Source organism: Parasteatoda tepidariorum, chromosome 1 (genome assembly GCF_982258835.1).
Source record: "Parasteatoda tepidariorum strain Cologne lab strain chromosome 1, Ptep-v5.0, whole genome shotgun sequence".
NCBI classification, from domain to species: Eukaryota; Metazoa; Arthropoda; class Arachnida; order Araneae; family Theridiidae; genus Parasteatoda; species Parasteatoda tepidariorum.
The window spans coordinates 9,031,116-9,045,684 of NC_141755.1; the positions used below are offsets into that span (position 1 = coordinate 9,031,116).

General features: G+C 29.2%; 1 protein-coding gene across 1 annotated transcript in view; it reads right to left on the reverse strand.

Annotated features, from left to right (window-relative positions):
* Nucleotides 1–3,096: 3,096 nt before the first annotated feature.
* LOC107436781 (putative acyl-CoA dehydrogenase 6) overlaps nt 3,097–14,569 on the reverse strand; it is a 43,192-nt gene continuing 31,719 nt past the window's right edge. Inside the window, exons 5-8 of the mRNA XM_087159026.1 lie at nt 10,093–10,260; nt 9,162–9,332; nt 7,045–7,206; nt 3,097–5,023 (exon numbers count right to left, since the gene is read on the reverse strand). Of these exons, the coding sequence (XP_087015152.1) occupies nt 4,776–5,023; nt 7,045–7,206; nt 9,162–9,332; nt 10,093–10,260 (749 nt within the window). The 3' untranslated portion in view covers nt 3,097–4,775. The remainder of the gene's footprint in view (nt 5,024–7,044; nt 7,207–9,161; nt 9,333–10,092; nt 10,261–14,569) is intronic.

Here is a 14,569-nt window from a genome sequence, read left to right on the forward strand (position 1 = left end):
TTGCTAATCAGAGAAAACAGTATTCAGCACAACTGAAAAAGAAACTTATTTGTATTTATTGTACTAATGTTGAAGGAGATTTTCTTAATATTGCTATGTGTATGCTACTCAACAAGCTTAATTGTTTTTCCATTTCAGAGGGATTTACCACATCAATATCATTTATGTTTTGGAACAAAAATTTTTTACATAGGTTAAAGATTTAAAATCCACTCAACCTCTGAAAATGTTAGACTAATTTTAAAAGTGTCTTGTGTTTCACTATTTTTAGTGCTCATGAAAGAACTTAAAAAGCATATATGTAAAGAACTATAATTTTCAGCTTGTGATTGATGGGTGTTGAAATTTTTCTTAACCTAAAAGTAAAATATTTTTTATTTTCATCATTTTTTTTTTTTTTTTGACAAGGCCATGGTAGTGCAAGAAAATTTACAGAAATTAAGGATTTTGAACAGCAATACAATGTAAAAAAATTATTCTTAACAATTAACTGAAACAAAAACGTTTTTAGCCATATTTTTCGAGTTATAATATGTTAAAAAAAACTACAAATATGTTAAAATAACTACACATATATTAAAATAACTTTTAAATAATAACTAGGGGCACCACTTTCCCAGTTGTTTTGTAATCTTTCTTGTTTGTCATCAAATATCTAACGGACTGTTTCATCAAAATTTAAAATTAATTAATTCAAAAACTTTTTATTACATTAATACAGATTTGGTTCTTCAGATTTTGTTTCCAATTCAATTATAGTAAAACTTAAATCTACAAATTTTACTCAGTTACCATTGTAACTTCATCAACAGATATTACAAATTCTTAATTTTTGATTGTTGTAAAAACTCATTAAGTATTTTTTACTAATCCTTTAGCAATAATGTAAAAAGTTAACTCTTAAATAGTTGTACTGAACTAAGTTTTATAAAAGAATTCATTATAAAATATGAAAAAATAAATGACTTATTTAGCATTTAAAATTAATAAAAACTAACTAAATATCTTTATCTTGCACAAACAAAACTTATTTTTTAACCTGTAATTTTGTGTAAAAATCAAAAACTTATGAATTATAGAGAATAATATTAGAAAGGGATGATAAATAAATATTTTACTGGTTAAAAATCAATTTCATACTCATGACAGCCGAAGATACCTAGGTAGATACCTAGTACAAAGATACCTTCTTTTGCTTACTTTGAACATACAATGTGAAGAAAGCAGAAATGAAAGTACATAAAGTTGCATACTATAGTTTCACTTCTATAAACAAGAACCTTCTACAATGTCTAAACGTCAATTGAAATGATGAATTGAAACATTTGATGTTTAGACACTGAAGGTTCTTGTTTATAGAACTGAAACCATAGTATATAACTTTATGTACTTTCATTCGTGCTTTATTAACATTGTTTTTTGCCTCAGTGCCTATATAGCACAAAGTATTACCCCTTTCTTTGTTGAATAAAAATACATTTACCTTTCAATGGTATTTGGAAATTAAAGTTGTTTTAGTTGACCCTCCTTTTAATCATTATTTTCGATTTTTAATCTTTCCTATCTCACAAATTGTGGTATTTTATGTAATTATGATTTTTGTAGTAGATCATTGAGTCATAAAACTGATCTTAATACAGATTTTAGATTACAGTTACAAAAATTAAGCATTTTTCATTGTTTTTAATGAAAATCGATTTATTGGTAAATAATTTTTGGTACATAGTAATTGTATACTTCAAATTTTTATCTTTATTTTATAAATTAACACACTAAAATGCTTTTGAAAAGTATATTCTTATGATATTTATTTTTTATTCCCATTTACTATCATTAAATAAAATCTAGTCAAAGAAGTTCATTTTAAAAAAAAAATCAGAATTTGCAAACTATTATCTTTTACCTTTTACATACGTCCTAAAATAATATAATCTGTGATATGTATCATTTTAAATAATAATTTTACATACCATTGTTTATTGTTAAAAAAAATATTTACACATTTATTTACTGTTAATTATCAAAAGTATGAAATTGTATAGAATAGTATTTATTACTGATATAATATTTCATATATTTATCTTTGATTATATACGTAATATATTTATTTTTGTATTATGCATTGTTAATAAATATTTTATTGTGTATGTGTTTACTTACATATGAAATGCAAATTTTGTGTCCACTTTCCCAGCATGTTAATTTTTTAATCTGTTATTCTTTCCCTGAAGTTCTTATTTAACTTATTTTTTTATTCAAATATACATTTTAAAAAACATATTTAAAATAATTCAATTACAAAAGTTCAGAAAAATTCATGATATAATATAAAACAAAATGTAAGGATACTATTTTAAAGATGAACTTTTGAAAACATTTATCTCAAAATATTAATGGTAATGTCATGCAAAGTTTTTTTTTTTTATATATAAATTTTTCAATGTCGATTGTATAATTACTTATTAAATAACTTTTTCACCAATAAAACACTTAATTTTGACTCAAAAACAAAGTCTATGATACGTATTTAAAGACGGATACAAGTATATATATTTATCTCAAATGGTTTTAAAATTGCTTCATAAAACCTTAATTTGGGGAAAAAATGACAAAAACAAATTTTGATTTTAGGAAAATTGCAACTTGATCTGTAATGATACAATGGACACCCAAAAAACTCATAAAAATAATTTGCATTATAGATTTTATGAGATATAATTAAGCTCATATTTATCTATATAATAATACTTAACAGTTTGTTGAGTTAAAATATTTCCTAAAATATTTAAGTTGAAATTTACCTAATCATAAAATGTCCAATTAAAATATATTAAAAGAAATAACTGTTAGTATTCTAATTGATGAATCTATGATTTTCTAGAGTTAACGTGCAACCATGTCTTTCATAGGAGCATTTTTCACAATTTATTGTTAAACGTAATCTGCTAAAAGTTACATTTATGTAATGTTATTACGCTCATTAACTAAAATTTTGTTATAAATTTAATTTTAAATTTTTGAGAAATAATTTGCTACTTATAAAAGAGTGGCTCAATGATAGTGAAGTGTGAAATGCTTGAATAGAGGACACTGAAATTTATTTGAATTTTTTTTATTCAAAGCAGAATAAAATTAATAGCAAAAATAAAATTGTAAGAAAAATACAATATTTATATTTCAAGGCACATAGTGATTTGTACATGCAAGTATATTTTCAGTGAATAAAACTTGAAATAGTTTAATCACAGCATTTTATGCATAACTAATTTAACAATTTTTCCCCTTCAAGAATAAAGGATCAATAATGAAATTTTTATAATAAGGATATAGCTAAAAGTAAAAAAACTATTAAATGTATTTTTGAAAACATTTCATATTAAACTTTAAAAAAAAAAACATTCCTTATTAATATGCATTTCTTACTTAGATTTTTAATAATTTTTAAAAAGACTAAATAATTTTTAAAAAGACAAAAAAAAAACTCATTAAATTTGTTTAAATAACTGTTCATTTAAAAATATTTAAGTATATTTCTTTTTAAAATCATTCATATTTAATTTTAAAAAAATTACTAAATGATGGCTCCTTTTTCAAAATTAAATATCTAAGTATAAATCAGTTAAGAGCGATGTCTATGTTACAAATTAATAAAAATTAAGAAAATGAGAGTATGACACCTTGAAGACACAAATTAGGATTTGGAAAACATTACAAATTGAATGTCATACAACACACACACTAAGCTAACGTAAAATCATTAGTAATAAGATATACAAAGCATAAATAATTACATCAATAAATAAATAATATTTATACATTACTTTCATAGTTTTTAATAAACAAGGGATTATGTAGAAGAGCATGTTAAACTGCATTAAGTATCGAAACGTCGGGAAGCAGTTAACAATTTAAGGCCTTTCTCCAGGATTTGGCAGAACGAATTAATATTTTCTATAGAATGCAAACCATGCAGTAGAATGTTAATGAATTCTGAAATATTATTGATTTCTGAATGTTAACAACATGCGAAATGATGTCAGCATGCATGTTGGCCATGATCAACATGCTTTTTATTTTAATTTGTAGACATCAAAAATCAAAAGACTATTCATTAACATTACAATAATTAGCTTTTTTAATTTAAATTAACATGAGTAATCCTTATACAGGGTATTCTATAATGACCACCATTATTATTTATTTTTAGAATCCTTGTCAGGAATGAAGTAAAGAAAAGTAAACATATTATGGGTCACAAGTTAATAATAAAACAAGGAAGAATTAAAACCTCTATAAAAAAAACTGTGAAATCACTAGAAAGGAAGGCGGGATGAAAACAACATAACCAGTTGGGTTTTCTCGTGAAACTTTATGTTCCCAATACATGCTTTTCAAATTCTGTTTCCTCTAGCAATCGAGCAGGTTTCGACATATTTGTTCCCGACTTCCTCTGCAGAGGTTCAATAGCATTTTAGTTCTTTCGTTGGTTAAATATTGATTTGAGACACCTAATGCGAATACTCAGCAGGCATTTTGACAATGATTTTGAAAATGTACATTAAGGAAAATCATTGCAAAAATAAAATAACTACTGTTACCAATGTTATTTGCCCTTTCTACAAATTTGCATCATATTTTCATATTATAAAATGCTAAAATTTCTTAGTTATGTTCTTCAATAACAAACTCGAAATATATTTAAAAAAATAAAGATTTATAATGAAATCAAACAAACAATGAACCAAGTGGCTGCCTATTCAGACCAATCAATCTTGTTACTTTGCAGGTTTTGGTAGAATCCCCATGTATTTAGAGATTATGTTGAGCATAATTTCATCACTACCGCCAGCTATGGACTGAAGTCGCCCATCTCTGAATGCTCGGCTGATTCTTACTTCAGAGGTGTAGCCCATTCCACCCCAGAACTGAAGACATTTATCATTGCATTCTCTCAAAAGTCGACCAGCTTTTAATTTTGCCATTGATGCCAGGAGAGTGACATCTTCTCCATCTATCATTTTAGCTGTTAAAAAAAAATACATTTCTGTTGGTTATCAAGTTTAGGTAAATATTTATACAATAATGCATAACTCATCACTCAAACAAATATAAATAGACCTATCAAAAGAAAAGGGGGGAAATTTTCTTGCAGCTATGCTCGAAAACAGAAAGTTACTGATTTAGTTCACAACTTTTCTCAAAATATCAGAATAAGTCCATTTCTTGTAACGAAAGTTCTTTTTAAACAATGGGCTCCTGTAACACAAAGTCAAATAAATTGCATAAAAAAGTCCTTAATGAAGGCAAATGTTTTCCAATACTTGATCCGGGAGTTTCCTTGTCTTCTGAATTAGGTTCAAAATTACAAGGCTATGGTGTTGAACATTAGTAGCTGTAAACCCTAAATTGGGTTGGCTGTTCAACAACGGTTATAAAATAAAATAAAACAATGGGTTCCCAGTTACACACAAAAAAATATTTTTAACATTTAGGAGGCCCCAAACACATAGGAAGCCTAGGCCAGGCCTCTCAGGCTTTATGATAAATCAGGCCCGTTAGTTAATGAGTGGAAAGAAATTGGATAATGAATGGTTATTTATCTGATTTTATTATAATAATGGGAATATTATAAACAAATAATTTCTGAAGTTATATAATTTTTGAAAGATTTGTCCTAAGATAAAGTTTTTTTCAGTTTCAAGGGAGAATTATGTGACATCATTCTAATGTTAATTTTTAGTAAAATGTATATAAACAACAAAATATTTCTAAATTTAAAAGGATCTTTTTTTTTTTAACCAAATGGATGTTAAATGAACAAAATTAGATAAATTATATGGGCAAAATATTATTAAAACTATTACGTTATAATTATTAACATGTTTTTAAAAAAGAGTTTTCTTTAACCCCTTCCTTCTCGCTCCCGTAAAAATGACAGGGTGAGTTTTCGCTCGCTATCTCTCGCTCCCATGATATTGGCGGGCTGGAGTGTTCAGTAGTAATGCAAATAAAACTGATTCATTTCTTTTCCCCAGAAAAAATTTTATTTCTCATTTTACACACCATGTAGTAGAACCAAGATATTATTAAGGTAATTGTAAATAGTTTATTTCAAACTAGATACTAGCAGTAATCAAATACGTGTATTTGGCAAAATAGACACTTTTATGACCCTTTTCTTGAAAATTAACCAATTGCCAAGGGGTTAATGCGACATTTTTTTACCAATAAAAATAAAAACTTCGGTAAAAGTATTAGGTAAATAAATAAGTTAAAAAGTAAATTTTTCAATAAAATTCCACAGAAGCAGATTATTTTCAAACCTTAAAAAAAAATTATAAATTATCACAAGAATAAATATTGTATAGATATTTAATAACTGTGTATTTATTTTTGTAGGTGTATTTAAATGAGTGTCTTAAATTAACATAATCTAAAAAGAATTTTACAAAATTTTCCTATTTTCGTAACAATTTTCATGGCTATGCAAAAGTTCATTCAGATTACTACCCATTAAGTGTTATAAACTATAAGAAACTGGTAAAAAATCTGCTATGTAAAACAGCTCAATGATTTTAACACTAAACTGCTATAGTTTAGGTTTCTTTTGAACTGCTTTAAATTGATTGTTAATTGTGTTCTATAGTAGAGGGAAAGGGGAATGAAATTGTTTAAATTTTTATCATACTTCTAAGTAATTGTGTAATCTTACCTAAGCTTAACAGAAAAGGGGAGAATCTAAAAAAGAATTCACAATGAAATGATTTAAAAATTCCAATTTTTGCTTATTTAAAGTTTTTAAAATTTAAGCAAACATAGTTCAAACTTAATTTTTCCCTTTGTCAGCAAAAGCTAATCCTACAACCCCTCAAAGCTTAAGACGGTCACAAACGAAATATATTGGAATTTCTATGCACTAAAAACACTTAAAAATATCGCATAAAATACCAAATTGATATTATTTGACATTCTATAACAAATTTTACCTAAGGCTTAATAGATAGCTTAAATAGAATGCTTTACGAAAATTCAGTCTTTACTTACAAACAGCTCTATATGTTAAGGATCGTAAAGCTTCAACTTCAGATTGCAGTTCAGCTAAGGTAAAGTGAATGATTTGATTGTTGATAATGGGTTGACCAAATGCTTTTCTTTCTTTACAATAATCAATTGTTTCTTGAATCGATCTAGATAAGCTGATAGGAACTGAAAAAAAAAGCTGAGACTTTAACATCAATAAATATAAATAATCTTTAATAAAAGGGTTATAATGTATCGTGAAAATCATATAATTATTATTAAACAATATGAGCATATAATATTGCACAATATTTTTTTCAAGCATTATATTTCTTTGTAAAAAAATCAGTATTTAATATTATTATCATTGATGATATCTAAAATAAAAGTATTAATAATAATTTTTTATAAAATCAATTTTATTAATTTTAAATATAAAAAAAAGATACGAGACTAACTCTTAAAAACTATGTATATATATATTTTTTCATTTTAGGTTAGTATGCTATTTTAATTAATTTCATAATAACACAAAAACCACAATTTTTAAATTGAAATAAACAAAGTCATATCTACTTGTAATAAAACACCCACACAATGACGCAGTAAGAATAATCAATAATAATCATATTTAAACAAGACTGAGACTAATATCTAATCATTAGCTTTAAATTTATCTCATAAACAATTCTACTGAGGAATCACAACATTGTCATCTTTATGCATTAGCACACCTCAGCAGTACCCCGGCACCCCAAGCACTCAGGGGGGCTTTGAGAATCTTACTCTAATAAATTGTATAAAAAAATTTAAAAAAACAACAACATTGCATTATATTTTTTTTAAAATAAATATATTCTCATCTAAAAGTATGTGTTTTGTATTTTTTTCTACAAATAGTGATTACCAAAAATTTGAATAGATTATGGCCAGGAAAACTTAAAAAGCCAACCAAAATCTATTTTTCTGCGTTAAAATGAAGTTTTTAGGTACTCAACTATCTAAGTTATGTCTCTTAAAATGCTTCAGCACCACCAACTCTATTTAGTATGTATAACTAGTTAAACAAAGTAATAATTGAAAGAGTTTAAAATTACACAGAATTATGGGAAAGCAACTTTTAAGTTGCTTATGTCTGATGTTCATTGAAAGATATTCTGATAACTAACTTTAATATTTTTTTTTGATGAAATAATATGACTTAAGAATTATATATCGGTATTCGCATACACGCAAGTTCAAAATCGAACATCGTATTCACGTCATTTTAAAATCGTACATCGAGGTTCGTATATTCACGGATTTTAAAATCAAACATCGATATTTGTATCCTGGCGATTTTAAAATCAAACAACAACATTTGTATTCACACAATTTTAAACTAAATATAGAGATTCGTATTTGTGTGACTTAAAAATCACAGTGAAATTTATACTCACACAATTTAAATTAATAAATAATCACAATTTTTATTAAAACATTCTGTTGATAAATGCTTTCTACATACAGTTTTTTTCTTGCTCAAATTCCAAGTATTTTTTTAATTATTTAGAAAGTCTTTTTGAGTATGATGTTTTTGTATTTCTATTTTCAGCCTTTTTAAGTTTTTTACCAAACTCATCCCTGTTGTGTGAATCAATAAAGAGTTTAATGAATATTAAAACATTTTTTAAAAAGTGCATGATTATCAAACAAATTTCGCCAAACAGAGGTGGCGACAAAAGAGTTGAAACTAGTTACATGAGTTAATCAATTGCTTTGCAGAAATTTTTTTAATTGTTATTTTGTGTTCCCAGCAAGTTTTTAACTTTTTCTAAGTCTGGATATGATGATAAATTCTATTTGTAGCTGTCCAAAAACGATTGGGACTTGCACTGTTGCCAAAAACAAAGTTGCAGTTACAATCTGAGACCTTTAACTAACAATGATCGTATTCTTGATTAAACTTGATCGTATTCTTGATTAACAGAGATCGTATTCTTGATTAAAAATAAATTTCAATTGGCGAAAAATATAGTGATAATTTTAGCAACCAGTAAGCGGTTGAAATTATAAAAAATATTCAGAGTCTCATTAAAAATTAAATTAACCAGTACCTAATATTCCACAAAATATACACATATAATAAAATAAAAATGTACCAGGCAAAACAGCAGCAAGTCTTTCCTCTTGAAACTGCAACATTTGATACACGAATCCCATTCCTTCTTCTCCAATAATATTTTTTGCGGGCACTCTCACATCTTCGAAGAAAAACTGGGCGGTGTCAGAGCTCCGAGTGCCTAATTTATGAATTTTATTCCACTTGATACCTATGAAAGTTTAAATAAAAAGAAATCTATAATAATATCGCTATAAAAATATGATCTTAACTGTTTCTTGAATAAGTATTTCTTGAATAAGGTTCACAAGCGTTTTCTCACAAAATCTACCCTATTATGGAAAACATATATGTTGTTATAAATGTAAAAATAAATTTAAGTTTCTTAATCCTCATTTGCACTTAGAGATAAATAGTCAAACAAAATGATGCTATAATTCTACAGAATTGTACATTTCTTAAATTAAATTAATTGTTAATAATTTCTAAAAATTTCTTTAAGAGTTTACCTTTAGTTTTTTTTAAATTTTTTATAGTTATTTTAAATTAGCTATAAAATCTCTTATTAAACTTGCTTATTTAGTGGGAAATATATGAGCTGCCCAACATACGTTTTGTCTTTCTATCTTATTTTCTTTAAACACTTTTTCTTTCGTTTGCAATTTTTCAACTAATTTCTTACTCGTTTCTCTGAGACAAAAGCTGAAAACTTTATACAACAAATGGGTACAGTACTATTTTCCCCAGGAGGTTCGTACCTGAATCTAACCCCATAACTAAATATCCCACACACCTGCCTTAGATTAACTCCCCTCTTATCAGTTCAAGATCGATGACTGCATAAAAATTTTAAGCATGTGCACCAGATATAGCGAGATAAAGCCAAATATAGATAGAATGATATTTCATGGGAAATAAACCGGACCATTACATAGAATTTATAATTCTTTAAATAATACACAATCACTAACCAGGTGAATCCAGAGGTACACAAATTAATGACTTATTTTTATGAGGATTTCCTTGACTGGTATTGGCTAATAAACACATCCAATCTGCTTGAGGGCCATTTGTAATCCACATCTTGCCTCCATTGATTATTAGATCATCCCCTTTTCTCACAGCATTGGTTTTAATGGCTGAAAGAAAAAAGAATCATTAAATTATGATGTACAAGAGAGCAACTAATTCATCTACATAAGATTTGATGAATATAACCATTTTCCAGAAAATGGGAAATGCTTGAAATCTTTAGAAAAGTCATATTTATATGCTGCTATGCTAATGCTAGACAACATCAAGTGTTTCGAAGAAAAAAAATTTATATTTGTCATCGTAGCTCTTTGACATGATTTGGTGGGACTCCTTGAGTAAGACTTTTTTTAAAGTCTTCAATCAACTTTAAAAACTGCATCGATTTAAAACTTACCCTAAACTTTCCATCAGACAGATATAGGATTCAACTTCTTTCAAGTTAATTTACGGTAAATTATCTAAACGAATTTTCCTTATTTATTAATTAACTAATTGATTTTGCCATTGTTTATTTAACGCCTACATTGTCTCACTAACATAGAGATTTTAAGGTCTCCTCATGCATCGAAATTTTGGCTAAAGCTATTGATATAAGTTCTTGCTATTTTTGTGTTAACCGGGGACTAATATAGGGAATATCTGCCTTAATGTCTATGGTGTTAACCTTACTTTTAGTTTTTCTGATCTTTACATTTAAGCTGAAGATAATCTCTAAAGCAGCGTTTTAAGCGTCATTCACACTGCTCAACTTCAATGATTTTATTGCTGTTTCTGGGTTTCTTAATGTCGATGATGTGCTCATAATGTGTTCAGGATCTGACATGAGAGTCATCGCTGACTGCATACGAAGACCGTGTGAGTTTCATACAGCTACGAAGACGAAGTTCATTTAGTATTGTTGAATGGGCTTGAGCAAATTTAAATAGAAGTTACGGTTCTGCACGTGAATCAGCACCAAAATGAAGAACATCTTATATTTGCATCTTTTAATATGCCGGCCAGGTGGCCGAGCGGTCAGCATGTCTGACTGTGAAGCCAGTGGTTGCGGGTTCGAATCCCGCCCAGGGCATGGATGTTTCTCTCTGTGTGTGTTCTCTATTGTGTGAATGTGGCCCACCCTATAAACGGGTATGTGGCAGTGTGGCGTGAGTAATGTTGCTCGCCTCCGTGACTTAGGTTCACAGGTGTCCACTGGGTAACGTTAAATGAGTAACACTTCCGGCATCTTCCTAGGCGAAGAACGAAAGTTCAGTGCCTGCCGTTATAAAAAAAAAAAAAAAAATCTTGTAATATTTTATAACATAGAGCAGTATGGCTCAGGGGATAGAGCGTTCTCTTTTCAATGAAGTGAACCGGATTCAAATCCCAGCATTGGCTGGTCAATACGAATTCCGCACCTGACTCGCACCTACCACAGTGCTGACGTAAACAATCCTCAATGGTAGATAAATCATGGGTTAGAATCCTCTTGTCGCCAGACTAACCGTGGGAGGTTTTGGTGGTTTTCCTCTCTATGTAACGCAAACGCGGGCTAGTTTCTTCAAAAAAATCCTCCATGAAAGCAAATTTCTCCCAATACTTGATCCAGGAGTTCCTTAGTCTTCTGGACTGGGTTTAAAATTACAAGGCTATGGAGTTGAACATAAGTTGTGGTTAACCCAAAATTGGATCGGCTGTTCACCGACGGTTGTAAAATAAAATATTTTATAACAAGACTAAGCATCGTTACTTGCAGATTAATTTCAGTGAGACCTCTGTAATTTTGCGATTGCTATGCAAAACTTCATTCTCTCATTGAAAACTCATACTTTTTATGAAAAAATAATTATGAATCTAGAATTCTTTTTGTTTTCTTCTTAGAACTAGGGTACAAATTATGTTCAAGTGGGATAATTATGACTACGGTGTAGTTGACCAGTGCCATTTTCTAAAAAATTTGTTCAGGATAAAAATAAAATTCACAACTATGCTTTATAAAGTTTTATGTGTATGTTTTGTTTGAGGATCCTTTAAATAGTTAGATAAAAAAAACTAAGTCAATATTCAATGATTCTAAAAGAGTACACTCGTACAAATATTCGAAAAACAATTTTGGCACATTTTTGATTCAATTGCCCCAAAAATCAATTGGGGGTAAACGCAAATTGGGGGTAAACGCAAGTCTGTGTATACCTAAGCTATTATATTCTTTCAACTTTTCATAACTATTTTCTGATTGTATTAAAATTTATTAATTTATGAACATAACTACCCGGTTTTCGACCCAAATTTATGCAAATTCAAAATCAATATTCTTATGTTCTTTTGCAAAAAAAAGTCAAATACATAAGAAAAAGTCTCGTTCTCTTTTCTTTCTAAGGAACCTGGGTGCCATTTAAAAGGAGAAAAAAAATTGATTCGACCACATCATACCAAATACTCGAAACTAAAATCAGTAATCTAGGTGCGGGTTGGTGAAACAGTTAGTTCAGTGAACTAACGCTCAACAATTATAATTAAATAAGAACTTGTAAAAACTTGCTGGCTAAAGGGAGCTTTGGTTATCTTTGCGACAAGCAAGAACTTCTGCATCTTATTGAATAATACGATAAAGGAATTACACCGTGTGTCCCAGTCCCACACGAAAAAAACACCTTGATTTTGCTCCAAAAATAGATACAAAATAAGTCAATTGAAATAAGATATGCATATTAATAAAGTATGTGGGCAAATACATATTCAGAAAGAGTATCCCCCTTTCTGCCCCTCCTAGACAGGAAAATTCAAATCTCGAATCAAAAGTGTCACACTGAAATAAAATTACTTCTGTTAATAACCAAAATATCCGCCATATTTATAAATGACTAGAAATATACGATGCTACATACCATTTACCTAATCACTAATATCATCCCTAGTTTTAATGATGTCATCCTTCAATTCCGCTGAAGACTGAAAATGTATGTCTTCGTTATTTGCAGCTTTACTGAGAATACTTTTCTCACGTTTTTCGTGACTAATTGTGATCAGGGAAAAAGGCAGGCTGTTCTAAGACATCCAATAAACCGAAAACCACGACTTTTGCAAGTTTTTCAAAGTTAAAAGGAAGTAGTGCCCTGCTGGAATATCCGACCTAAGCAACTAATTCTCTCTTCAAAAGGCAGTAAATAGGTATCTTGCATTTTTCTGTAAACGGTAGTCTCAGTTCCACATGGGGGAAAAGTTTACCACCATAACCAATGACTTCCCACGCCATTAATGAACCTCCACATTGGATGATGCGTAATTTCTTTTTCTCATTTAATATTTCGCTTTATTTGTCGTAAAAACTAATTTACGATATAAAAAAAAATTAAACAGCTACCCATGTTGAAAGCTAACCACATGCAAAGGTAAGTAGAAAAAAATTAGACTGTCCAAACAGTTTTGTGTGATATTGCAAATGGCTTGAGAAAAGAAATGGTATTATATAGTAAATTGGAGGCTTATTAATGATATGGGAAAGATTTACCTATGGGGTAAACTTAATCTGTCATGCCAAGCAGCATTAGACGCTAACGATTACCAAAAAATACTAGAAATTAATTTTTTCCAATTGAAAAGAGAATTGGTGGCTCAAATAGTATTTTCCAGAAAAATAATGTCTCCAGTTACGTTGAAAAAGTTTTATTGTGATTTTTGGATAATAGGGTGCGCGTGTTGAATAGCCTACCTTTTCCCTTGACCTCAATCTCCAAGAAACAGTAATCTTCACACACAGAGTAGGGCTGTATGCACCAAAAAAGAAGCAGTTTCAGTCTATGGCAGAATTAAAGGCTGCAACCATTGAAACTTGAAATAATATTAGTGCTACTGCCCTCCTTGAATCAGTAGCAACATCGTATATTTCAAGTCATATGGCTCATATTATACGATCCGGCTATTCCAAAATATAGAAATCCGGAAAAAAATAGTTCCAAAATATGCCGATATGTGGCGTAGGTAATAGCAGGGGAGAGGCCAGAAACGGATTCGTTACACTTAGGAATGTTGTTAGCTAGCAGTAGAGCAGTAGAAGAAAGCAGTAGAGTTCAGGGGTTTACTTAAAATTTTCTAGCGTAAAGACAAGAATACGTGTTAACAGCGACAATTCAAAAAAAGGAACAAACATGGAACTTGCGTTATGGAACAAACATCTTAGTGATGGTTAAGGTATAAGTTGTTCGATGTGCCCTCCGCACTGTTCCGCTACTTGAAAGTGTAAAGCGGCATGCACCACAACAGATCGGGGGGTATCTGCACAGACGGGATGGATGTGATGTGTTAAGCTTGCCTTCAAATCGGCTAGATTCTCAGTCCGCCCGCTTTAAACATCCTTCAGGTACTCAAAAAGACAGAAATCCCTCGGGTTTAAGTTAGGGGAACGTGGCGGTCACATTGTCGGAAAATAAAGGT